This window comes from Grammomys surdaster, unplaced genomic scaffold (assembly GCF_004785775.1).
Source record: "Grammomys surdaster isolate TR1022 unplaced genomic scaffold, NIH_TR_1.0 186, whole genome shotgun sequence".
In the NCBI taxonomy this organism is placed as follows: Eukaryota; Metazoa; Chordata; class Mammalia; order Rodentia; family Muridae; genus Grammomys; species Grammomys surdaster.
Window position 1 is genome coordinate 4,021,324 of NW_021604631.1, and position 27,143 is coordinate 4,048,466.

Consider the following 27,143-nt stretch of genomic DNA (forward strand, 5'->3'; position numbering starts at 1 on the left):
TGGCTGGCTGCTGGAAAACAGAAAAATTGGACAGTGTGGTCAAGTAAATATAGGTAAACTTATGTGAAGAAATCTCTCTAGAGAAGTGGACTTTGGGGAAGATGATGGTACAAACTTCCTATTGGCTAATCATAATGCCATACTTATTAATTAATAGGACAGTATGAAGTGAACTTGTGATATTGGGTCAAGTGTGAGCCCTGTATTTGTCTTTAATTTGTCAATCATTCAGTGTTTTCATTGACATAACAGGAATTGACCCCTTAACCTATACATTAACTTTTCTTAATTTTGTTTTGCAACTTTAAGACATAATAAATTATTCTTCTACTTGTTTGTTGAATTAAAAATCCAGTTCAGTATATATTCTGGCCCCCTAGTGTTTTCTTAATCCCACATGTGAGACAGGACTTCTCTGATTTTCTTCCTTCTTTCTCCAGCAAAATTTCGACTCATTACAGTATAGTCCAGTAGTTCTCAAGCTTCCTAATGCTGTGACCTTTTAATACAGTTTTGGTGACCCCTAACCATAAGGTTATTTTTGTTGCTACTTAATAACTGTAATTTGCTATAGTTATGAATCATAATGTAAATATCTATGTTTTCCTATGGGCTTAGGTGACCCCTATGAAAGAGTTGTTCAACTCCAATGGGTCTTGACCTACAAGTTGAAAACCTCTTGTTTGATCATTGGGTAACATTACCAGGGTGTCCTATAGAAATACTGTCTGAAAGATGTAGCGCACACGCTTTGGGTCACTCATCGGCACCATCACTGTATGGACTAAACAGTAGCAGCATCTAATAATACTTCAGGGGTCTTATATCCAAACATGTGCCATCTCTACTGCAGAGTGTATAGCCATATATGGGAGACACAGATAGGCTTCATTTCCTTCTAATGATAGAGCTAACCCTCAAATTCAATTAGCTCCTGATAATTGCATGCGTGGATGTAGATGGGTTCTTTCCATCTGCTGTAAGAATCCTTCTGAAGCTCCTAGTAGCATGGAAGACGTTTTCTGCTTGGAGAAAAATAGAGACGCAGTCATCTCGTGTTCCCTCCAGCAGAAAAACTCTACCTTACTGCAGGGGACCAGAATGTGCCTTATTCAGAAGTCCATTCACTCTTTTTATTCACCACTGGAATTGGCTGTAAACAGTGCAGAGACCAGATGTTTCCCAGCAGCATCTCATTTGGTTTTTCTTTGCTGTTGCTGTTATTGTTAGGAAAGTGTTGTTTTGTGTGCTTAAATTCCAGCACTGCAGTTAAGCCATAGGTATGCAGAATATACTTTTATATCGCCTTAGTTAAATGATCTCCCTTTCTCTGAAAACCTCATGGTATGAGAAATGAGTAAAGTACTGAGTGCATATGTGTTTGACCCTATAGCCAGTGGCCCACCTGCTTAACGCTTCTCTTGTTTATTAACTAGGGACTTCAGAAGATGTTATAGGGAGGAAAAGAAAGGCCACCTGGACTGGCGATTTAATTCAGTGTTAGTGTGAGTGCTTAACATGTTCAAAGCCTGGGGTTTGATCCCTAGTACCACAAAGGAAAAAAAAAGGAAGGAGGAAAAGAAGGAGGGACGAATGGGTAGATAGAGGAAGGGAGCCTCCTCCACTGACATCTGTTTTACCTGAAAGTCAATTTCTGAGTCACAGAGATGTTTCCCATCCCTTGGAAATGTAATTGTGCTTATATGGTGCATCCAAAGGTTTCAAGTCTAGAAAAATCTGTATTAGGAGTCAAACCAGATGCAGTATAGTCTTGATGCCTGTTATTTTGTTAGAACACAGGTAGTAAGGATCTGGATTAACTCCAAAGTCATAGGTTCAATAATGTCCTTTGAGCATTGAATTCAGAAAAATTACCATAGGTTAAGGGAGCACAAACCCTTCATCACTCAGAGTGTGTTGACTTCAGTCAGCCGTGTAAAATGTGTCACAGTAATCACAAGAGGGATCAACAGGATTCTTGAAAATACCCTCTGTCCGACCTCTACCGCTCAAGTGGCGTGAGCATTGAATGCTTTTTCTAGTGCTAAAGTAATGGCATCATGCTTGGGTGTAAGAGTCACTACATTCTTTTGCACTGTACCACCATCTGATGTAATTCCTCAATTAGAAGAGAACACTCACCCATGGCATTGCTATCACAGAGTCCCATTAACTCCTCTTCTCAGTAAGTATAAAGCATGCACAGACACAGAGGTGTTCTTTTCTTTGTTTTGTATTTGTAAAGGGCTTAATCTGATTATAATACCTTAGTAAACCCATGAACCCCAAGACATTATGGTAGACAATAACACTCCCTTTTCTTTCCTAACATTTGAATGAAGTAATGCAAATTAAGATGCTTATTGCAAACTGATTTGAATAAGATATGGAAAAGGAATGTCAGTATTCTCTGAGGCTCCCATATCCTCCCCTCCCCCCCCCCATGGTGGAGGGAATTTAATTTAAATGGCCTCACTTTGTTTATTTTCGATTCTCAGTCTCTTGGATGAGAAAGCTATAATTCTGAGAGAGTGAGAGAAGATTAAAATAGAGCCCCGCTCAGCTCAGCCTCACCAATGAGAGGAAGGTGGTCCATAGCAGGGGAGGCTGTGCTGACCCACTGCTCCTCTCGATGTATACGGAGTCTATAAGTAGAACTGGGACTTTGGCTTCATCCCTCCTCTCAGGCTGGCATTTCTTATGTGACTGGCCTTTTGGAGTTTATTTGATCTATTTTAACAGTGCCCTTCAGGACCTCTAAAAGGAATTCAAGTTGAGAAGTCTATACTGTATATACACAGTGCATTCAGAGCTAACTGCTGACGGAGCCTGAGAAGGAGAGCTGGTTATTGGCTTTGACCATACATCAACACTGCAGGGGAAATGGGGTTTAAGGCCAGGATTCAAGTAAGAGTGTGTTCTAGAGTTCTGGAAGATTATAGGTTTATGGGTCAAATGGCTATCACGCTGTACACTAAGCACCTTATCAGTTCCTAACACAACTGGACACTCTCCCTAAAGTGAGACATTTTTTAATAAAAAAAAAAATGGTATTAGCTAAAACCTTCCTTACTGGAACAGAGGTGAAACCAAGAGGAGTGAATACAGCACAACCTACTTTCCGAAACAGACATTAGCTAAATACGTATGACAAAATGCGCAAATTTTGAAAAATAGTAGCATAATGACAACGGAGGTTATTTGTGCTTGTAATTAGTATAAAATAGTTTTTAGTTTCCCCCCATGTAAGCCCATGACACATACTCATCGGAAGAACAGAAAGAATTAGGGTACCTAATTTTAAAAAGTAAAAAGTAATTGTTAACTCTCCTTACCTCCTACCGAGAGGACTAAGCAACAATATGCCTGAGAAGCAAGAGCAGCAGTGAGACAAGCGGTGAGTTCTGAGCATGCTCACGAAACAGTGCGCTCTGAGCATGCTCGGGAGACATACATGCACGCTGGATTTGAGTGTGGCATGAAATCATCAGTGACACTCATGAAGGACTGGGTTTTATGGCCTAGTTGTCATTAGGTGACATAAGGGCTGGAACTTCATTCTTCAGAAGAATTTAATCACTCTTCAGAAAGAAAAGTTAACCCCTGGATTCCCACACAGCCAGGTGTGTCCAGAGACCATTAAAGAGGCACTCATGCAGAACAGAGTCACATGGGGAACCAAGAAGTCATTCAGAAGGGAAAAGTTTTCTCTAACAGAAAAGATGGGAGAAGAACAGCTAGCCGAGAAGCTTAGAGGAAGAAGTGATATATACCATTACCTGAGAAAGTGGGGTTCTTGAAACAGGGCTGGGAGTAGGAAGGAAATTGAGCCAGGAAAACAGTGTCTAAGGGATGCAGCTAGAACACTTAACCAAACCCAACAAGAGGCCAGAGCCCAGGGTCACTTCTCCCACCCATCACTACCATGTGAAGCTTCCAGGACCTTCCTTTTCATAATAAAATCTTGGCCTTCTTCCTGAAAGTTTAAAAAAAATACAATATAAATTTAGAAATATATTTCTGAGAGGAGCCTGGTTAATCAGAATTCGGAGGAAGAATAGCATTGTGGGAGGCTCATCTGAGGATGGGAAGGCAGTGGTGTGAGTTAAGGAAGTGACGGTGATTGGAGAGACACGGGAAACAGCAAGAACAGTTAACAAAGATACTGGTGGTTTAAGATCCTTTGTGCACTTTTATACAACAATGGCCAAAACAGGCCTTTACTTGCTAGGGTGAGAGGGAGCAGAAGTGCTTGTCATCTGGTGAGAAGTGAGCAGGACTCTATTTGATTATGGATTCTCCTTTTAAAAACAAATAGGCTTTGCTTTGTTGGGAGAAGCACTGGGTATTGTCAACTTTCAGGAGGAAGTGACCAGTATGGAAGCTCCCTAGAGCTGGCACACTGGCAAAGCTGGTTTGCTTCCAGGGTGAAGTGTTGCTGTGGCATTGTACCTAGCCATCATCAGCATGGCATCAGCCTGGCACTTGTATGCAGAAATCCATAAGCATGGCTTAGAGGTCACCACTTAAGGTTTGCACAACTCTTCTTCAAAAGTGTAGGCTTCCTGTTTGTTTTTCCCTCACGTCTTCTATCACTGAGGACTTTCAAGGCAGCCAACACAGCCTGATCCATGGGGGAACCAAGAACAAAGATGAAGGATTTGCTAAGTCTGAAGAGGGCTCTTCTCTCTCCAGACTATCCTACTTATCCTGGTCAGCCTTGCCACCAAATCTCAAGTGTCTAACTTACAATTACAGAAGTCATCCTCTGCCTATTGGACTGTCACCTCAGGTAAAACCTCTAGTCCTGGGAAATATGTAAAATAACAGGTTTTACTAATTAATCTTGGAAGCCTATGTAAATAGGACACAAAAGCTATCCTTACTGGAGTGTATTCCAATTTGGCTATTGAACATTAATGTTCTATCTTGAACTTTTCTATTTCTTTCTTTTGATATGTGCAAGCATTTAATTTGTCAGGCATAGATTTAGAATAGCTTCACCTTTATTACCTAAACTAAGTCTCACTGAGCCTATCAGATATTTATATGATTATTATCTTCCCAGTTTCCAATATGGCACCATTCAGTAGCATGTTCAGGGTCATATAGCTAATTTGGAATAAAGCCAGGGTCTATATCCAGGATCGGAGAGGCTTATTAGAAAATATACCTCTCTAGCTAATTAATGCTCTACCTTCTTTGTCTGGCTATAGAAACTGAAATACCACCACCATATCATGGTGGCGAAACCAGGTCTTCCTAAACAGACACTTTCATGACCGGTTCAAGAAATTAAAGTTTTAATAGTTTCCATAAATTACATTTTCAGGTTCTTGTTTGGGGAATTGTGGAGAATCAAATGGCCTGTCTGAGGTAAAGAAGTGACATCATGATGAACTGCTAGTACTTCATACAACTACTATATACAGCGATATTGGCTGGCCAGTGGTGCTTCAGGGTGATAACAAAAGAATATCCTAAATTATACAGCATCCAAACCTACCCAGAGGACTTACATGGACACTGGAAAACCATGCGAGAAACATTTAGTTGACATTACGATTTTGTGTCGGGCCTGGACAGATGAATCTATCTCTAAACAAAACAGTTCAAGCCTAAATAATTACTAAAGGTCACATAGGCAAGCAAAACCATAAACTGATTAAAACACAAACAACAAAAGCCCACAGCTCATTCAAGGCTGCATGTGGTGGAACATGCATATAATCCCAGCACTGTAGAGGTAGAAGCAGGAGGCTCGGAAGTACAAGGTCCTCCTTAGCTATAGAGCAAGTCAAAGGTAGCCTAGGCTAGCCCTGTATCTAAACAAAACAAAGGCTTGCAAAATAGTAGAGCATACTTGTTAAAGTGACACATCTAAGAATGGCCTATCTGGAACTGATTGGAAAAGTGTTATGTATTCTAATATGTTGCAACTAATTGTCATAATGATTCTTGAAACCTAGTCCTGAACGAAGAATCAGTAGTCCAACTTTAGGTAGAACACATTGAAGTTTTCATGGAGTATCAGGATTTCAATTACAATGAAGAACAGTAATGGAATGACAATTACCTTCATGTAAGAATCACATGACAACAACTGCTATTGTGTCAACCTAGCATTGTGACAAGACTAGGTATTAATATGTCAGATCATGTGCTTTCATACAATAAAAGCATAAGTAAATACAGTTAGCTTAAATAAAAAAAAAACCTACACTTTAACTCTCTGTTTCTGTTCTCATAAATGAGGAGATAGAATCCAAGGCTCAGAGCACCCACATTTTGTTTTGAAAAGTCAGATTGACTTTTCTATGGGATATACTCTATGTTAGCTATTTGTTGCCAGACAGGTCACTTCATTTGATGGTCTTGATCCTGTCCTTCCATTTAAACACAATTCATGAGGTTAACTTTGCCCTCCCAAACTCTCCATTTTCCTACCACTAAATTATTTTTCAGTATTTTCAAATCATTCATTTAACTCTCCTCTGAGGCAGAAGGCAATCTATAGCACTGTTGTGAAACAGTCCTAGAAAAGAAAACTCCCTTCCCACAGCATACTCAACAACCCGCCTTCACAGAGAGTTAGATAATTATCACCAACAAAGCACTCCAAAGAAACCAAAAGGATCAAAAGGATCACATGCTTACAATCAAGGGGTCAGGGAGAGCACAGTAGGGTCAGAACACATACAAAATAACATAAACCAGATTTTGGGAACCCCAGGGGGCAGGGAGCTGTTTCATTCCCTGGCTTTATTTTCAAGCAGCAATGGATAATCTATTTTCCAGGGATTTGGGAAAGAAAACCAATCTGGGTGGGTGTGCTGTCATTTCTATTTCTTCCTTTTCACACAGTCTTTGGGGAGTGCCCATTGAAACTACTGCAAAAGGCCATCTTCTCAGTACATTAGTAACTGAACCTCTTTGGAAAAGGACCAGGGCTGACCTATCTTCTACCATAGGGAACAGCATTAATGAGGCTGCAGTGGGATTCAAAGATGTGCCCTGGAAGTTTCTGTTTGCCAACACCATGGAGTGCAGCAAACTTAACAGTAAAGCTTGAATAGAGGAATTCGGTTCTGTGCCAGGGCATTGCAAAGAACAGGGCAATGTCTATTCATTGGGCTTAGAGTCAAATAAGAGCCACACTGGTCAAGAGAAGATATTTTTTAAAGGCATACCTTTGTTTTTTTAATCAGTAAAAGAGTAAGGAAGGAGAAAGCCCAAGTATTTAAGCTGTCAGATAAATTCATCATTGTTTATCCTTAGACTCCTGGAGGCAGCTCCAGCACTCAGGAATTAATGAGTACAGAGGAGAGTGTAAAATAAAAGACAAAGGCAGTGGTCTGCCAGGGGGACTGTAGGAAGTGACGGGAGCTATATGGCTGAATGAACCCAAGGGGATTGGGATCCAGAGGGCATCTGTAAGCAAAGGCACAGAAATTATACATGAAAGCAACAGAAACTAAACTGGTATTAACCCTAAATACAAGCTCTAAAAAGTCTGAATCTAATTAGAAAACCAACGGGAGATTAAAGGGTAAGAAACTGGATATGGGGGAAAATATCCTCTAGCGACTTGGCATTAGCTAGCCCAAAGTCACTGCAAAGTAGCATATGGTGGAAGCCAATATTGTAAGCTAGTCCTAGCAGTCAGTTAGACTGTAGATTGTTCCGTCTGTGTGTCAACTCACCACATTTTACTAGCCATGGGAAAGGAGAAACTACCTTCCATTCTTCTAGTCATGAGGACTAGAAGAATTCCTTGATTGTACCAGTTCCCGAAGGAAAAGCTACACATGTCAACAATTCTGAGGGCGACTAGTGGGAAATGAGGCTCCTATTTCACTAATCATGAAGGGAAAATGGATTTTCTTCAATGCCAAGTTATCTGAAAATGAGCATTTCTTCATCTTTAAAAATTAGTTCCTACCAAAACTATAATGTCTCAGTTATAGAAACAGAATCAAGATGATACAAGCTCAAGAGAGATGACATGCTGCTGAGACGTTGATCCAGAACAGGTCTTGGATCCAGAACAGGTCTTGGATCCTGATTGCCTGAGTCTACATCCGTGTTCTAATCCTCATTAACTATGCCTGAGCTCTTGGAAAAGCCAATCAGTAGGTTTGTATCTTAGCTTAGTTTGTGTCTAGTATACAAATAGGAGGACATGCAAGGTATTCCAGTAATAAGTGGCTCAATGGTTAGATGAAGTATCTGGGAGCTTAGAGAAAGAATGAATTTTTTTTCAATCATTTGATGGAGCATATATCAGCATATATTCACTAGTAAATGAAAAGGTCAGTCATATCCATGAACAAATGAGACCTAGCTGTATATAAGGGAGATTAACATAATAATCAACTTGAGTTCATCTCATAAATATGATACTGGTTTCTACTGAAAAAATCAGTTACAGAGATAAAGTACATTAACAAGTGAAGGGGAAAAACAAGATAAAAACTACAGAATGACATTTATTTTATCTTAAATTTGAAAATACAAATGAAAAATAGACAAAATATCTGCAAACAACTGTCAGCCCTTACATTGAGGTCATAGACCATGAAAGTGTCAATTTGATGAAAATTTATAGATGACAGTCACCTTGATATCAGGAATGGGGCTGACCACATGGACATACTCAGTTCTACAGCAGTGTGCAGAGGAACCGAAAAGTACATGCAAAACATGAGAGGAGAAAGCAAAGCAGAATTCTCTGCATTTGTTAACAATGCTATACAGAATGTTCTTCCCACAGGAAGGCCCTTGATATAGTTTATACAGTTAAAAGTCAATAGGAATCTTGACACAGAGACAAGCTTTTAAAAGCCAACTGCATTGTTATATACCAGCAAAGAACACTTAGATGATATAACTTTAAAATCTCACCACATGAAGTATCATTAATGATAGAAAGTAACTAGGAATACACTGAACAGGAGATGATAGAACTACAAAATACTGCTGATAATCTATTTAAATTCAAAGAGCTACAACTTAGTATTGAAGGCGTTTTGCATAAAGACATTAATTTTGTCCATACTGATTTCTAAACTCATGGAATAGTTATAAAACATTGACAAGTTTTTTATTTGTGTATGTGTGTCTTGTATGTGTGAGAGAGACGTGCGTGCACGTGTGAGCGTGTGTGTGTGTGACTTGTATGCAGATGACTGTGAAAACCAGAAGATGATCTGGATCTCGTGGAGCTGAAGTTGCATGCAGTGTGCTCCATGTGATGAGGGCTCTGGGCTCCTACTTCAGGTCCTCTGGAGAAGCAGCACTGACTCTAAACTACTGAGCCAAGCCATCTCTCCAAACTACTCATAAAAGTTTAATACTATTGAATAATAATATTCATGAATTTTAATGTGACAAATGGCTTTCCATTTTTATTTAAACAAAAAGGCCCTTGTGACTAAGATACTCTGAACAAGAAAAAAAAATGTATGAGTTTATCCTCTATCAGACATTAAGATCTAGTCCATTGTCAAAACAATTAAAACAGTGTGGTTTTGGTATGAGAATAGGCATGCTGGGTTGAAGGAATGGCTCAGGAGTTAGAAGTGTATATACTTCTTGCAGAAGACCTAGATTCAGTTCCCAGCACCCACCTGGCAACTCACAATCATCCGTAAGACTATTTCTACGGGATCAGATGCTCTCCTGTCCTCTGATAGGCACTGGGCTTGCATGTGTTGTGCATAAATACACAAAGACAAAATACTTATATACATAATATAAATAAATCTTTTTTAAAGTAACATATGACATATTGATCAATACAACAAATGAGAAAATCTATTACAATATTGACAATTTTTCTCTTGTGACAACAGATTTCCAAATTAGACTTAAAATCTACTAAACAGGAAAGAAATTCAGGCCTGGTACTGTAAACATAGCCAACTACCTGTGGCTGAAGAGATCATGGACCCTAGAGGAAAACCTACTACTACGATGTTCCCAAACCAGGATAATTTCTAAATGCATTCTAAATATTTATCCTTATACCCACAGTTGAGTTTAGCCTTCACTCTTCATCACAGAAACTTGTCTTTGCAACAGATGGAGACCATTATAAAAAAAACTACAACTATTCAAAATGGAGAAGGTAATTGATCATGGAATGCTCAACCCCAATTGATATTTCTACAACACAGTCCTAAGGCTAAGGGGAGATCATAGAAGGGACAGAAGAATTGTAAGAACCAGAGTACCAGGCCCTCTGTTGAGAGATGTAATGCCTTCTGCACCCATAAAATCTCAAACATAAAGGCACCTAAACAAGGCCCATACAAGACAGCACTAACTGACATTCCAGCATTGATGGGGAACTCTCACAAGGCCCTACACCTAAATGAAGACCTACAGGCAATTAGTAGATGCTGAGAAAGAGCATCGGACTTCTCAAAGGATGAGCCTCTTGATAGGTTATGTCACCCTAAGTGGTCAGCTCTAAACACACACATATACAAGTAGATAGACTCAGCAGGTTTTATTCATTATATATGTGTATGTATGTACATGCATATACATGTATGTGTAAATATACATATTATACATGTGTATATATGTATATATGCATATGTATATATGCACACATGTATAATATCTATATTTATACACACGTGTATATATGTGTGTGTATTTATATACACATATATGTGCATATGTATATATGTGTGTGTACAAATACACATATATATGTATATCTATGTATATAGATATACATATATAAATATAAAAAACAAAGAAAGAAGATATGAATTTCAGAGAGTAGAAGGAGGTATAGGAGGAGTTATATGGGTGGAGGAAGAAATGAAAATGATATAGATATAGTACTCATGTATGAAATACCCAATAGAATGAAAAAATTTATGGTAGTAATTATTTCTCTGTGATCAGTTGAAAAGTATTCCATAATGGCTATGCCCTTTGATTATCATGATGTATAACTTTTTGTTCATGTAACGTTTTTATTCTTCTCTCATACAATTAGTCCTAACCACAGACTCTGCTCCCTCTATGTCTCCTAGTACGAAGAAAAGGATTCCAAGAGCAAGCAAAAGACTCTGAGATACTCCAACTTTAACTGTTCTGAGTCCCACAACCAACCACAGCATATATACAAAGGACTTTGTATAGACCCATGCAGACTCTGTGATTGCTGTTTCTGTCTCTGTGAGCCCCTAAGAGCTTTGCTTAGCTGATTATGTGCGCCAGGTTCTCCTGATGTCCTTGACCTCTCTGGCTCCTTTATATAATTTTATGTCATCACACCAGCCCTATATTTATGTGGGCTGGCTTATAAATTTTCTCTTTGAGTTGTTCATAGTTTTTATTTTACACATGTATTTAAAGTATGTGTGAGTTCTTGTAATGTTGCTTCTTAAGTAAAAAAATCTGCATCTAGTAAAAATTATTCTATTTTTAAAAAGCAGGTAACAAAATCTAAACAGAAATTTTAAAAGGACAACACAAGATGGCAGAACTTTACAAGCCAGCAAAGGAAGTAGATAATAAATAAAATAGATGCTATAATACATGAACCACTCCCCCACCCAGGAGGCTGCTCATGCTCCAGTGTATACACATGCTCATACTGACAGCACTAAGTGGATTCCCTGAAGTTTAAGATGAGTACATGAATTTGAAAAATAAAAATGGCGGTGAGGTATTGGAGGAGTTGTAGAGGTTTGGAGTGGATTTGATCAAAACACATGACATGCTTCTATGATTTGTTAAGCAATGAAAAACAAAGCAAAATTGTATCTTTATTTCTTACCAAACCACAAAAATCAATTAAGAATGCAGGTGGATTTTTAGGATGGAATATAGTATTGGAACTTTGTTTTATACAAAAACCCTTTAAACATCCCAAAGACATCAACTCCAGGAAAAGACCAGTAACTTGAGATATTTTTAAATCATGAACATCTGTTATCAGGATGAAACTCAAAGGACTTTTAAGAATGTAACCCACAAGCTGAAGAAAATTTATAACACAGAGAAGAATAAAATGCATTTATAACACACAAAAACATGTTTATAGAATCATTAAGAAACAGATAACCCAAAGGGAGAATAGTTGGGCCAATAACAAAATGAACCATTTCATAGATGAACAAATACAAGAAGCCTTTAAATGCATGGAAAGATGCCCCACCAACGTGTAAATTCAGAACACAAATATGTTCCATCACAAGACACAATACCACATCACCATCGGACTGGCAATTTTTTTTTTAATTCATTCATTTCAAGAATCATCTGGGTAGATCAATGGAGGTGCTTATCACTGTAGCTGAGCGTCCAAATTGAATGACCTCTCCCTTTATCCGGACATCTGAAGGTGTGCACAATCTCCACCAACTAAGTCATTGCCACTGAAAGGCTTGAACATTAGAGGAATTCTCACCCGAGGACACCAGAAGGATTTGAGGAAGGAAAACTTTGAACATCATTTTCTGAAGACAACATGGAGGTTGCACATAACAACTCACAGCAGCGGCCGTTACCTATACAAGATCTGCACAAGATTAAGCCAGTAAGCATACCATCACTGATAGGGGAAGGGGTCCAAAATTCCCACCCTTAGCAGAGGAGCTGCTGTCATTTGACGGCTGCTGAGGCAGGGAGTCACTCTACTTTGGGAACATGACTGCTGTTATATTGTCCATACCTCACAGGATGGCCACACACCCACACACCTATGGCCAGCACTCAGTATAATTAAGTGATTATATTAATAACAATATGAAGAAAGTTGGGAGAGAAACAGTAGAGAGCACTAGGAAGAGCTGGCAGGAGGTACCAGTGAGTGGATATGTTCAAAACACATTGTATAAGTGCGTTTTAAATGGGTAAAACTGTACACACATACACATGTATGTAAAATCACATATAAATTCACATGTGGAGGATGTATGTATGTAGTAAAATAAGGAAATGAGAACATGGCTGACAGAAGCAAATGCAATTGCTTCTGAAATATAGGAAGATTAGCATAGTCAGAAAACAGAGAGCCTGAAACTCTCAACTTACATATGTTTTATATTTTTGATTGTAAAATGGTTCACAATGGTTCCTTTAGTTGTCATTTGAAGTGATAAGCTAGATTTTATATACACTCTCTTACTATGCAAATATGTTTCTATTAGAAAATGATCAAACCTTATAGCAGTCCGAGAATCCTAGTTACTCAGGAGCTAAGACGGGAGGATTGTACTTCCATGCTCACCTGAGCTATAGAGTCGGTTTGGCCTTTACTCAAGACCAACCTGGGTAAAGCAAGAAGCAATAAAAGAGGAAGAGGAATGCAGCTTAGTGGTGGGCTGTCTGCCTAGAATGCATAGAGGCCTTGTGTTCATTCACAGTATCACAAGTACAAAGAAAGAAAAGGACATTGAGCTAAGGACTGATGAGATGGTCCAGCAGGTAGAGACACCTAAGGTCTAACCTGACACCTTGAGCTCAGCCCCTGGAACCCACATAGTAGAGGAAAAGAACCAATTCCTGCGAGTTGTCCTCTGCCTCGACTTGTACAGAGAGAAAATAACAAATGTAAAATTGAAAATACAAAACAAAACCCAGAAAATTGAATTAGCAAGGAATAGATTTTGACATTCTCAAGAGTTTTGTACCAGATCATAGGGTGTGTTACTGACAATACTATAAAGTACAGTCAATGCCAAGTCTGACCCACAGACATGATGTTTGTGACCATGACCATTACATTTTCCACACTGGTCACTGCTATCCCTGTTTGCTATTTACTGTGGCAAGAGAAAAGTGACCACAGACATAAGACCCATGACTGATGAGTGTTCAGGACTCTGTGTGTGTGTGTGTGTGTGTGTGTGTGTGTGTGTGTGTGTGTGTGTCCCACTTAGATGCTGCTGGGGAATCAAATAACTTACTGGTGTTCTTTTAAAAGTGTCCAGTGATGCTTTTTATGGTGCATCATTCTTTTGAAAATTCTCTGTTCATGTCCCAGGTCCATTTTTTTAAATAGGTCAATTCATTCCTTCTTTTAAAATTGTGTTGTTGTTGTTTAGTTCTTTATATATTCTGGATATTAATTCTGTCATATATATGGTTCGCAAAGACTCTTTCTCATTCTGTACCAAGACAGACACTCATTGGAAAATGTCCTTTGTATGCTCACACAGATTGTGGCTGTAAGACCAGTATTCTGAGAGGCTTGGGAAATCAACATGCTAAGAGCACAAAGGACCCAAGAGCTTAGAGCTGGAGAAGCTGCCTGGGCAGGAGGAGGTGATTCTAGGAGCAATGGAAATGATGAAGTGTGAGGCCCTAAATGGAGAGGAAACTCAGGAGGACAGGGCCATCAATCACTGCCAAGCTTATCTTCTGACAGGGAGTGGGACTCCAGCTTCCAGATGTTGCATTAAAACGTAATGTTCCCCTTGAGACTCGCATGGCAGGCTTCCCTGAAGCTTCGGTTTCACTCAGCTAACTAATTATGAGAAAATGTGACATCGGTATTTCACTTTTTCTACAGGGACAAATCATTCCCAGCAGGAGGGAGAAGTTGTTATTTTTTTTTTGTTCAGTTTTCTTTTGTCATTAAAGAGAAATTACTTACACAGCAGTAAATAAACTCTTGTTAGAGGGGAGGAATTTTTTTCCCCTTCTCAATAATTCTGTCAATTTTACTTTAATGCTGACAATCATTTCATTGTTTTCCCAATAATATGGTAAAGTTAAAAAGAGGATAGCTTGGATATTGAATCTAGGACTAAATCAACTCAACCATTTAGTAGATATGAGATGTCAAGGCATTTATTTAAGGACTTATTCCCCAAGCTATAAAGCTGGGAAGATACATGCCCTGTAGGCTGTTACCTACTAATAATGAACCGGAGTAATGCAGTTACAGTGTGTCAGTACAGTTCTGAGTAACTACTCAATACACTTTCTCTCCTGTTCTCAAAACCTGAACACTCTGTTGTAAGCATGACAATAACGTATGTGCCATCTACGCCAGATGTTGGCAGTCTCACACGACCACTCATCCAATCCTGTACCCATTCTTTACTTAGGGACTTCAAATTATGTATTAAACATCTTGTTCTTTCTTGAGTCTAGTACAAAAATAAAAGGTTTCCAGTGAAAAGCTATTGTTTGTAGGTTAAGTTAAAAGAGGCACATTTCTCCCCAGTAACCATCATCTTTTAACTTTTTTTAGTTTTGTCTGTTTGGTTGGTTGCTCTATGGTTTGTTTGTTCCTTTGTTTAGACAAGAAGGCTCATTACATTTTCTGTACTGGCCCCCAACCTGTGACTTTCCTGCCTCTGCCTCCCGAGTAGCTGGGTTTGTTTGTGAAAATACCAACATCTCAACCTCTGTGCTCTGTGGAGCAAACATCAGCCAATCTACACATCCTGTAACACTGCCTGGATGGAAGAACGTAAGAACATGTTATCTGGGTGCCTGTAACGAACTGGAAGGCCATTTCTACAGATGATTCCCCATTTCAGTTCACAACTATCCAGGAGACACGCAGAGCAGAGCAGAGGAGCCCATTGCACAAACAGGCAAACTAAGAAAGAAGGGGCAGGGTTGCTTGCTCAAGTGTGTTGAGGGGCAACTGTACGGATGGGAAATGGCAGGGTTACGGGGCTTTTCTAAGCTAGATTTCTGCAAGAATGAATTTTTGTTTCAGAAATAGCCAAAGGCAGCAGCTGTTACTGAAGTAAATAGGATTGCTGGTGGAGAGAGAAAAAAAGAGAAAACTGAGGGGCACAGGGTTTTATATTCTGGTTTCACAACCCATTTGCCAATGTGCCTCAGTTCTTTTAGAATAGACCAGAGACATTTGATTCACCTCTCTTCTAGAGGCGTCACAATGTCATTACGACATGCAAATGTCATACAAGGGTGACGATGACACTGAAGATGTTTTATGATGGCCACAGTGAATATTGATTCCTAACGTATGTAAATGTAAGGCAACACATTGTGTGCCAGGTAGAAAATCGTAGCAGTAAAGAACCATGTACAGCGATTTCCCCAATGATGCACAGACTAATAGACGATGAACAGGTAGACAGTGTGGGTAAATCAGCACGCATGTTCAAACTTTAGAAGTTACAGGAAACAAAGAGGCAGAAATATAGAGTGCATTTTTGAATTCACTAAAATATAATAATCATCTGGTTTGCAAAGTAGTTCCTTAACTAATCACTAATCACATATAATAGTTGTTAAAATACCCTTTGCCCTCTGCCCTGAATAACCCCCCCTCCCCTTTGGAAAAAAATAAAAATAAAATACTCTTAATTCCGAGACTGGCTTATTTGGGCAGGGATCACCTTCCAAGGCTTCAAAGGACCCTGGCATTTGCCTAGAGATCGCTTCTGACTCCTTTAGAAGTCTAGTGGACTGCAGAACTTGAATTTAGAATCTCCTCCCCCTTCCTTGTGAATAGAGGATTTACTCTTATGCTCAGAAAGATAAAAGAAGCCACAGGTTATTAAGGATAAAATTAGTTCAAAATAAAGGCAAACACACATTTCTAATTTATCATTTGGACACGGAAGCTGAAGGACTTATAAATACACAATCAAACCCCTATTCATACCAGCAAGAATCAGCAAAATAGCATGCAATAATGGTTTACCATTAGGTGGTTGATTACCTAATTCTGACTTAATGGGCCTTGAACATAATTTTCCCTACAATTCTACAGAGAACATGATACAACCTCATTCCAATATTAGGACTGATTTCATAATGTAGCAGCAGGAGAGACAGCCTAAAACTCCTGTTCCATTTTCTTAATTCACTCACTTAATAAATACATTTTTAATGTTTGCTTTTTTGTTGGACACTGTATCCAAGAAATTGGCAGTCTGAGAAGCCCGCTAAGGAAAGCATCAGATTAGTGTGCTAAGCTTAGGAAAAATATATGGCATAGTAAGTAGATCAGAGAGCTTTCAGGGGAGATGAGGAAGGGTGAGCAGAAACCGTCACATGACAAAAAGCAAGAGCCATTTCCTTCTGGGGACAGCAAGAATGAAAGCAGGAGATGCAAAAAACAACAAGTGATCCAGAAATCAGATACAGAGTCATATGCCTGGAGTGCAGGGTATTGAGATGGCAGATAAAGCAATAAGCACCAGAGGAAGATGAAGATTCCATCCTTAAAGCCTGTAGCACTTGCTTTAAAATACAGTATCAAAGGCCAACCACAAGTTTTGGTCCTGTTGTAAAGTGGCCATCCTATGTGTGAAAAGTGCTACATACAGTGAACTGGAAAGGGTTAATCTGCAGGTGTGCGTTATGTGTAATGGAACAATCTCAAAAGTCCAAGAAAGACAACAAGCCCCTAGCTAAAGCTGATTACAGATGTTTGAGAAACATCATTCTATGGTCTGGTGAACCCATGACCGACACCAAGCAAACAATTTTGAGCGACTATGGAATAAGTGAACAAAAATTAGAAATGACATAATCAGATGTTTTGTCCTCTGAGTGACACAGCTGTCTCTTAAAATAAGAATAATTCATGGCATTGAGTAAACAGCTCACTCCCTGATCCGCTTCCTTTCAGATTTAAAGCACTCTGCCAACACAGAGATGTGGCCTCACAAAGTCCAGTCTGGACAGGACTTGGGTGATCTCTCCTGTAACACCTCCTCATTTTAGACATGAAAAATCTGACTTGCAGAAAATAAGGCTCACCTCAAGAATTATGTGACACTTGTGACGGCAGACAGAAACCTGGTAGAAGATATTAAACTTCATAATGCTTCTCAACCAAAATAGTTACACACCGAGATGAAAATAATACCAGATATGAAACACAGCTTTGTGTTTTTAAAATTGTTTGACATTTCACACTAAAATGATTCAGGGTCAACATCTTAGAGGCACTTTCTTAACAGTTATCTACTAGGACATTGAATACTACTAGGATATGAACAAGGGTCAACTTTTGAGTGCAGAATTTAGAATAGAAACGACATGTTCTTACCATGATCTTCTGATGAGACTGGTGACCTATAAAAATAATACAAACATGATAAATATTTTATATATTATAATGATAACAATAAGTACACACAATTTTATAGAAATAATACAGTCAAAATTCAGAAGAGCACTTGCTATTCTTGCAGAGGACCCAAGTTTAGTTCCCAGTATCTACTTGGTGGCTCACTGACGTCCTCAAATCCAGTTCCAAAGGATCTGACACCTTCTATGATCTACATGGCTACCAGTTACACACATGATACATATATATACACATACAAGCAAAACACTCAGGCACATAAAATCAAAATTAATAAATCTTAAGAAAAATTCAGTTAAGGAGAAACTCAGTGGAGCAGGTATAACTAATGTTCTTGTTAAAAGACATATTCTAATCAACAACACTTCCATATTATCTAGATTGGTTGAGCATTATGGTTACTAAATGTCAGCACCTTAAGCATGCTGCCCCAGGGCTGCAACAAATTAGTTAAGTCTGAACTTATTGTGGAAGAATGAGAAGTCACTGAACTATGTTATCGAGTGAAACTTAATGCCCAAGGCCTAACACCTAGAACAAATGCCAGGAACAGCAATGTGCACTTAATTTATTGCACAAATGGCCATGCTCAGTCATTTTTAAAATGTAACAGAAGTAAAAGAAAATGAATGCATAATTATCATTATTTTCCTGTTTTTGAAATTCCTCATGGAAATTTAATGTTGGCATGAGCTTAAGCTTCTGTTCATGGCCTAGTATCTTTAAACTGATGAAAGTCAAGATAAGACCTAAAACCACTGAGGCCTCACAAATTTAATAAATCAATAACTTTAATAACTTTCCTATATAACCTGTAAGCTTAGCTCTAATTATCACAGACAGCTATCAAATGGAATAGCATGTCATCCATAAAATATTTCCCCTCAGTTGACACTTATGGTAGTGTGAATAAAAGAGGGGAACGGGGAACATCCAAAGATGTACTAGTTGTTGGAGCAATGTCAAACGACTTGGGGATGCATGATCCGGTTGCCCTTGATCCTAGTGATGAGTGATATCACTTTTATTATGTGAGTACACAGCAATGGTTGCACACATAGAAAATCTGAACATCCACTAGTGCAAACTGCTATTTCAGCCTCATGAGCCATTTCAGGTAGAATTTAGTACATCAGAGAGTCTCCAGACTTGGTGGAAAAAATTAGTGTCCAAGAAGCAAATAAACCAGAATAATGACAAGCAGGAATTGACACATCACTAAGCCATCATTACCCGAGAAACAAATGGCTTTCCCCTCTTGAAACCGATTTATGTGTCACTACAAGTTCCCAGATTTTGTACTGTCCTCACACTGGTCTTTGTAGGTTATTTCCCCTAGCAATGTGGAAACACATCTTAGTTAGAAAAAACAGGTCCTTGTTTTACATTTGTTGAATTGAATGCCTTCCAGTACCAATTCTGGTAATTCTGTATCAGATACAATTAAACGCTCTTTGAAAGTGATCATATCACCTTTGAATGACTTCAACTGTCTCCTTCTGAGCTCTCTAGGAGAAAGGGGGCCTTGGAATGAGCACACTTAAACACAGAAGATACCCAAGTCATCCAGCAAAAGGGATACCTTTTTCTGTTTTATCAGGAGAAAAACTTGAGCAGGGAATGTGTGGAACCAAAGGTAAAATGGAATTAGAAGTTGATTCCAAAGAAGAACATAGACTGGAAATAACATGTGCTGACGAAAGTGCCTGGGGCATGAGAGATGTATCCTCAATCAAAGAACACCTTTACTTCTGGTTTATTTTTATGTAAAGCAAACAAACACATATTTACAACTAATTTCTGATAGAGAATGAGAACAAAGGGAAACCCATGCCCGTAGCCTCCTGCATGTCTCCAGGTGGGAGCCCTTGAGGCACACTCTTTGCTGCCTTTCTGCAAAGCATTTAATACTAAATCTGAAATAGTCCAGATGGCTTCATTAAAGTCCCAAGGGGATACATTCTGAAGTAGGTCCAGGCAGCGAGGATGAACTATCAGAGTGATTTGCACAGATTAGTCATGTTGCATTTCTGTGGCTGAATGTCTCCCACACTCCTGGACTTGTGGAATTTGAAGACATATGGAGCATTTCAACCCTCACTCAGAATTTCACCTTTAAGTGCAAAATGTCACTAGATTACACTATTGAGACATGTACATCATTCACTTAGGCTGGGAGCGGGCATACAAAGTTTCACAGAACTCAGCTCAGGAGAGAAGAAATGTCCTGCATGAGCAATAGGAGCAGTTGTTTTTAAAATAGAGGTTGAATATCAGGAAGAGATTATCTTCCTGACAGCCGAGCCTGTCAGCTGAGGCACACAGGAAAACTCTCTCCTTACTACTCCCACCATTCTGAGAGACTTGAGCCAGAACTTGTTTAATTTCCTTCCATGTAAACAGTCTTAGAGGTAGGTGCTGCTTTCACACGATGAACTATTACTAACATTTACTAACTCAACCAGGTAGAGATCTCCTCTATATTTTCCTGATTACCAGACTTTATTATGATCTATGCAATATGTATATATTTTTTTCTATGCTTTATGACTTTGCTGGTGCTACTGACATTCTTTTTCCATTCAAATTCAGGAAATTGAAAAAAAAAAGAGACAACAGCAAAAACCAAATGAGAATTCAAAGACTGCTTTTAAGATTTGTTATTCTTTTACTAAACTAAATTGTTATCATTCATGCTGGAATCTTTCCATTCATTGGATTTAATGTATGCAGCAAGGTCCCAAATGTTTGTCCCACATGAACTGATATAGAAACAAAGGACAATATCAGAAGAGTCATCATCTGATGAAGAATTAAAAAAAATCTATTTATAACTTAGTGACATAATATAGAAAAACCCCAATGCTTATAACATAGTGAGATGTACAAGAAAAATATGTATTAAGTAAAAGGGTAAAAAAGCACAGAGAGATCAGTCATGTCCCCAAAGAATAAAACAAACTCTAAAGGTCAAACCCATTTGGCCCCAGCCTTAGGGAATTAATAAGAGCTCATTAAGTAAGTGAGAGAAAAATTCTAGACAGAAGCAATGGGTACGTAAAACAGCCAGAACTGAAATTTCATAGACTTCATAGACGTTATCAGAGACATAAATAACTCAGTACTGCTGCCACGTAAAGAATGATAAAACCCATGACTGAGGGAGTTGGGGCCATTCCATATGGAGCCTATAAATCTATTTTCACGTGTCTGGAATTTACTTTCTAAAATAAATACAAAAAAAAAAGTTTGAAAGCCACATTTTCTGGTTTCTATTTTTGAATGATCTAAAGAGAACAGAGAGAGGATAAGCTCAGGGGTTACTGTAAAACTTCCCTGTCAAGAAACAAGAATAAAAATGTCTGTTTTTCAATTCTTCTTGAAATCCATGAAAAATAACAGGGAGCATGGAAACCAATAAAAACATCTTTCAGTAATCTAGCTGTTTATAAGAGAAACTGCCATTGATGAAGAAGAGTCACCAAATATAGTAAAAGCTGGACTATGCTTCAGGAGAGCAGTCCTGACATTAATGGGACACAGTGACATCGTATTCCACGAATCCAGGCAGAAAGTCCCAGGACTGAGAAGTCATGATCTTGAGATGTTAGACCAGATTCCAGAAGAGAGAGTGCAGAATAAAAAGGGTCTGAAAACGAGCAACCCAAAGTGAGCCTTCCTGTAGTTATCCACCCCAAACCAGAAGTTCTGGAAAGAACTTACCCAGTAAAAGTATCACAAATACTCAAAAAGCTACTATGGCTCCACAAAAAGACAAACCAAACAAGAAATGTCAGCGGAACATACCAAAGAGATGAAGGCACGAAGAAGTTAAGAATGGTTACTCAATTTGCATGACATTTGAAAATGGAAAAAGTGAGAACAGAGTAGTGAGTTGGGACAGAAACAGAGCCTTTGAGATGTCCAGAAAGGAATGCAGTGACAGGAAATACACGAAAATGGAGACAGCACAGGCTTGCCCAGCCTTTAGCTGGTGGATTAGTGTAGTATGGGTTTGCCCAGTCTTTAACTAATGGATTAGAGTAGCATGGGCTTGCCTAGCCTTTAGCTAATGCATTAGAGAGATAAAGCCAGAAGTCTATTTGTTGCTGTAGAGAAGAGAAAAGTAGTATAAGAGGTAAATAATTTAAAATGTCAAAACATAAAACACTTTTAATGTATTCTATCATTTTAGGGGTAATTTTTATTTTACCTTACATTTTAATTAGTGTAGACATAAGAAGTTTGGATTCTTCTTAAATGAGTTTATTTATTCTTCTTTCATAGATTACATCCCAGCCCCAGTTTCCCTTACCTCGTCTCCTCTCAGTTCGTCCTCCACTTCCCCTCTCTCCTAGATCCATCCCTCCTCTGTTTCTCTTCAGAAAAGAGCAGATCTCTCAGGGATCTCAACCAAACATGGAATAACAAGTAACAATAATCTAGGTATGTTTGGGTTCTTAAAGCAATTTCTCTAAAGTAAATATGTGTTGAATGCAGTTTTAGGAAATATCTCTAGATGTCATAGGGACTGAGTTTATTCTCTAGAATACAGGGGTTTCTATAGAAAAGTCAGTCTATACACAACTGATAGAAGAAAGTGGAGAAGACGCAACACATAGCCATGGCTATATGAGATGAGCTGATGATTCAATACAATACCAAAGACATTCTTTATATATATATTGTAAATACTATCCTAAAATTAATATAGAATCACAAAGGACCTCAGGAAAGCAAGGCAATCTTGAACAAAATGAACAAAGCTGGAGGCATTGCACTATCTGACTTTAAAATGTACTACTCTCTCCTAGATATGGCTGCATAAGCCGAGTCGGAACAATAGCTATACCAATAGACAGGCTAGCATAGAAAGGGGAAATTTTCATGCAGTCTCACCCCAAGACAAATACAGACAGCTAAGGACTGCCTAGAAAAGGAGGATTAGCCTCTCCCATAGCCCTGTAATTGGTTATCTAACACAAAGTGATCAGTCCTGACACTATATACATACAAGTAACAAAAATGAGCTCAGCAGGTTATATTTATATAACTGTTCATACACACATACACACATGCATACATACATATATACATACAATAATAACAATCACAAAATATAGAAAGGAAGCTATCAATTTGACATGGTAGGAGGTAACCAGGGTGGTGCTAGACGAAGAAAGAGAGAGGGTTAACTCATGTCATTCTACCTTAATTAAAATGTATAAAAATAAATTTAGAAAGACAAAGAACATTACAAAGATACAGTAAGCATCTGTATCATGCAATCTCTTCTATATAGACAGATGCACAGACCTAGAAATAGAACAGAATAAGAATAAAGATACTAAGTGAAGACACATAGATCACCTCACTGATTTGCTAAGAGGCTCTAAGTACAGCCAGTGAAAAAATGACAGCCTTTAGCAAGTGACTCTGGGAAAACTAGAAATCTGCATATAAAAGAATATAATTGGAATTTCATTATATACAAGAGTCAACTCAATAGTCCATAAATGTGCAACTAGTATATGTTTAATTAAAAATGCATGTAAAAAACAACTCTAATGGATTAAAGACATAAATATAAGGCCCCTAAACCACAAAAATATTAATAAAAATTATGTCACCAATATGAACAACATGTTCTAAAATGGAACCTTAAAAGCAGTAGACACAAAGACAAATGGAACCTCTATCACATTGAAAACATTCTGCACACCAAATGAAATGATCAACAGACTGAAGAGATAACATTCAAAATGTGGGGAAATATTTGCAGACTGTTATCTGCTAAGAATCAAAATCTGCAATGTATGGTGAAGAAACAATAGAAGAAGAATCACCCAAGTCAGAGGTCATAATTGGCATTTCTCAAAAGACATGGATGATTAAAAGAAAACAGGAAAAATGCTCAGAATCATCACTCATCAGGAAAACAGAAGCCGAAAGCCAGAACCACAAGATCTTACTTCGGCTTAGAGTGGCCACTGATATCCAAATTTGCAAACATAACGATGATGGTAAAGATTCAGGGAAAGAGCCCACATCAGTGCAGGCTACCAGAAAGTTTCCAGGAATCCTGGGTCAAGAGCATGATCCACAACTAGTCAAACTACAAAGGGTGAGAGACCACGGGCTGCACAGCCCTGTGGAGTGCATCTACAATGCAACTCCAGCACTGAAGGCTCAGGGACACGGCAGAAGAGAACCCAGGAAGGGTGTAAGAACCATAAAACCAGAACAATTTCTTCTGGATAGAGATTCCTTTTCTTTTTTTAGATGAAGGTCACAATTTTTATTTTTTTTTTAAAGAGTAAGACCAACTAGCCTAAGCTACTAATATCAAAGTCAGAGGACAGCTGGTGGAAGTAGATCCCATCTTCCCACCACTTGGGTCTCAGGATCCAAACTCATGTCTTCAGGCTTGATGGTAAGCACATATCCCTTATCCATTTGAACCATCTTGCTACCCAAAGACACTTTTTAAAAAACTAGTCTTCTGTTGAGTCATGCTATGGCAGAACACTCACTGGCAAGAGACCATACTTACACACATGATAGAGATTTCTAGACATGCCAGAAAAGAGAAACATCTACTGTTTTAGGTAGAAGATCATGCCATTAACTAGTATGGGTTTGTTTTAATGCTTACCTTATATTTAAACTAATATAGACATGAGGATTTCAAAACAAAAGATGTTTGAGTTCTTAAAGCAATTTTTCAAAACAAGCAAATCTGTGTTGAAGGTTGTAGGTAGTATCTCTAGACTTCTGATGGACTGTGTTTATTCTCTGAAATAGAGGTTTTCCACAGAAGCGTGTGGATATATGCAACTGTCATATGTTTTTGCAATGTGTCATTGTACTAGATTATTCTACTTTAATAGGATTCTGAGGGAATCAGACCTAAAACATACACCACCCATTGGTGGTGTATTGGGCAGTGCTGTATCTAGAATCTGTCTCTCCTGTAGCACAAGATCAAAGACCATTCTTAAACTGCCACCATCCACAAATTTCTATTCAAAACCTCCTTTCACGTAGGTCAGTCACAAGGCCTAAGGACACTGAAAACTACATGTCCAATTTCCTATGTGCAAGAGGAGCTAAGGTGGGAGGAGTAAGGAGAGGAAGAGGAGGAGCTAGAAAGGGCAGAGGTGTAGGAGGATGGAGAACCACACAGGTATGGAGAGCACTCGTGGGGAACAACTTATAATCAGGTTAGCTAATTGGGATACAATTCTCTCTTTGTATGGGCATCCTGTTATTAATCATTATCAAACATATGAACCTTTGATTAATCAATAAGAATTAGAGTCTCATTCTCTTACTGGGCCCGCATGGATGGCGGAATGGTCTGGGCAATGCCCTGCCTTGCGGAGACAGCGTGGAAGATTGGCAGAGCCATCCCTCACGCTGGCATCTAGTGGGCAGCAGGGCTGGTGTTACTGGCTGGCCGGTTCTAGCTGCAGCGCGCACATGGCCTCAGGCTGAGAAACATGGCGGCTGGGCTAGGCAGAGCCACAGCAGCTTAGATAGTCAGCATGACCAGAGGCCATTTTAAATAATTACCATAACAATATGAGCAAAGCGACAAGATATAATAGCAAAAAGAGGTTAAATCGTGAAGGCTTATTCCTTAAAGTGTTAATTCTTATTCCACATCACTGCTCTCCTACAGTGACCTCGGAGCTAAAATAGATGCCATGGTCATTCTAGTCTTTATATCCTTGCAGGTTTTGGAGATATGCATTTGTGGTAGTTCCCATTGGTTGCCCTAAACTTTTAAGATTTATAAATTTATATATTTTAAGTGTTAGTCTCTTCGATCTATTTTAAAGCCTCAAAACAATGCTTCCCTTTTTTCACAGTTCATAGCTTTCACTTAAAAGCATCCATAATTTCTCTTCTTTGTCCTTCCTCGGGATATGGGCATCATTTTCTCCCTGAGAAACTGGTTGTCAACACCAGAGAGAGCAGATGAATACGAGGAGCGGACCCCACAGTGTTTGAAAAGAATTATCTACACAATGATGCCTGTCTCCCTTCTCAGCATCCACAGCATATGGACTTACTATTTACAAACAATCGGATGCTGGGGACCATCAGAATGATGGGGTCACCTCATTCAGAAAAGCTTGAAATGAACATTCAAGATGGGTGTGAAAGCCAAGTCTGAGGCGCAGAGTGGAAACTATATTCTGAAAATACTCAGAAATGAGGTGTTTTCTAAGACGATAGACTGTAGATGGGATGGGAGAACTCCTAGATAGTTACACCAGGCTCACAGGCTTGCCCAGTGTGGCGAAGTGATAACAGAAAACATAGGCAGAGGCAGGCGGATCTTGTGAGTGGAGGACAGTCTGGTCTATGCATTTCAGGATAGCCAGGGCTACACAAAGAAACCCTGTCTCAAAACAAAAACAAAATAAACAAAAACAAACAACAAAACAAAAAAAAACAACCACCAGAAAACCCAATCTATTAGAAATTTCTTATTTTACTTATCAACTCTCAATGCTCTTGCTCAATCCACCTTTCCCTCCCTCCCTCCCTCCCTCCTCCTTTTCCTGACCAGTCCTGAGAGCTTCCTAGGCTTCCCTCATTGCTTCTCACTCTTTGGTAAAATATAATCTTTTTGCAGTGAAGCCCACCACATAGGTACATTCTGTTGCTATGGTGAATTTTCAGAAATATCTGGACCTGGACACTCAGTGCCATTCTTAACAGAGTATTCTGCTTGGCTATGAGACACTTAAGATGTCTCAAATGGAAAACAATTCCTCATGGGACACTTCTTCCAGGCACATTTTCAGGGTCCTTTTAACTACTAAAGAAACGTCATCTTTGTGTTCCCACTGTTCCACTGTCAAAGGGTGTCTGCTGTAGACTTAGCAGTTTCCGGAGCCTGTTGATGGGCAAGCATCTCCACTCACATCAAGGGAACCTAGGTGTGCTTTAATGCATTTTGAAAGTGGACTACAGATGCATATTTCTAGGCAAGGGTTTTTCTCCCTTGGGCTTCCACCAAAGGTCTGTGTTGTCCATCCCTAGAGGACACTACTCCATGAAGTCACTCTGA

General features: G+C 38.9%; 1 protein-coding gene across 4 annotated transcripts in view; it reads right to left on the bottom strand.

Annotated features, from left to right (window-relative positions):
• Dgki (diacylglycerol kinase iota) overlaps window positions 1–27,143 on the bottom strand; it is a 429,274-nt gene that overhangs the window by 30,474 nt on the left and 371,657 nt on the right. For all 4 annotated transcript variants that reach the window (XM_028768387.1, XM_028768388.1, XM_028768386.1 and 1 more), the window contains one exon: window positions 18,020–18,045. In XM_028768387.1, coding sequence (XP_028624220.1) covers window positions 18,020–18,045 — 26 coding nt within the window. The remainder of the gene's footprint in view (window positions 1–18,019; window positions 18,046–27,143) is intronic.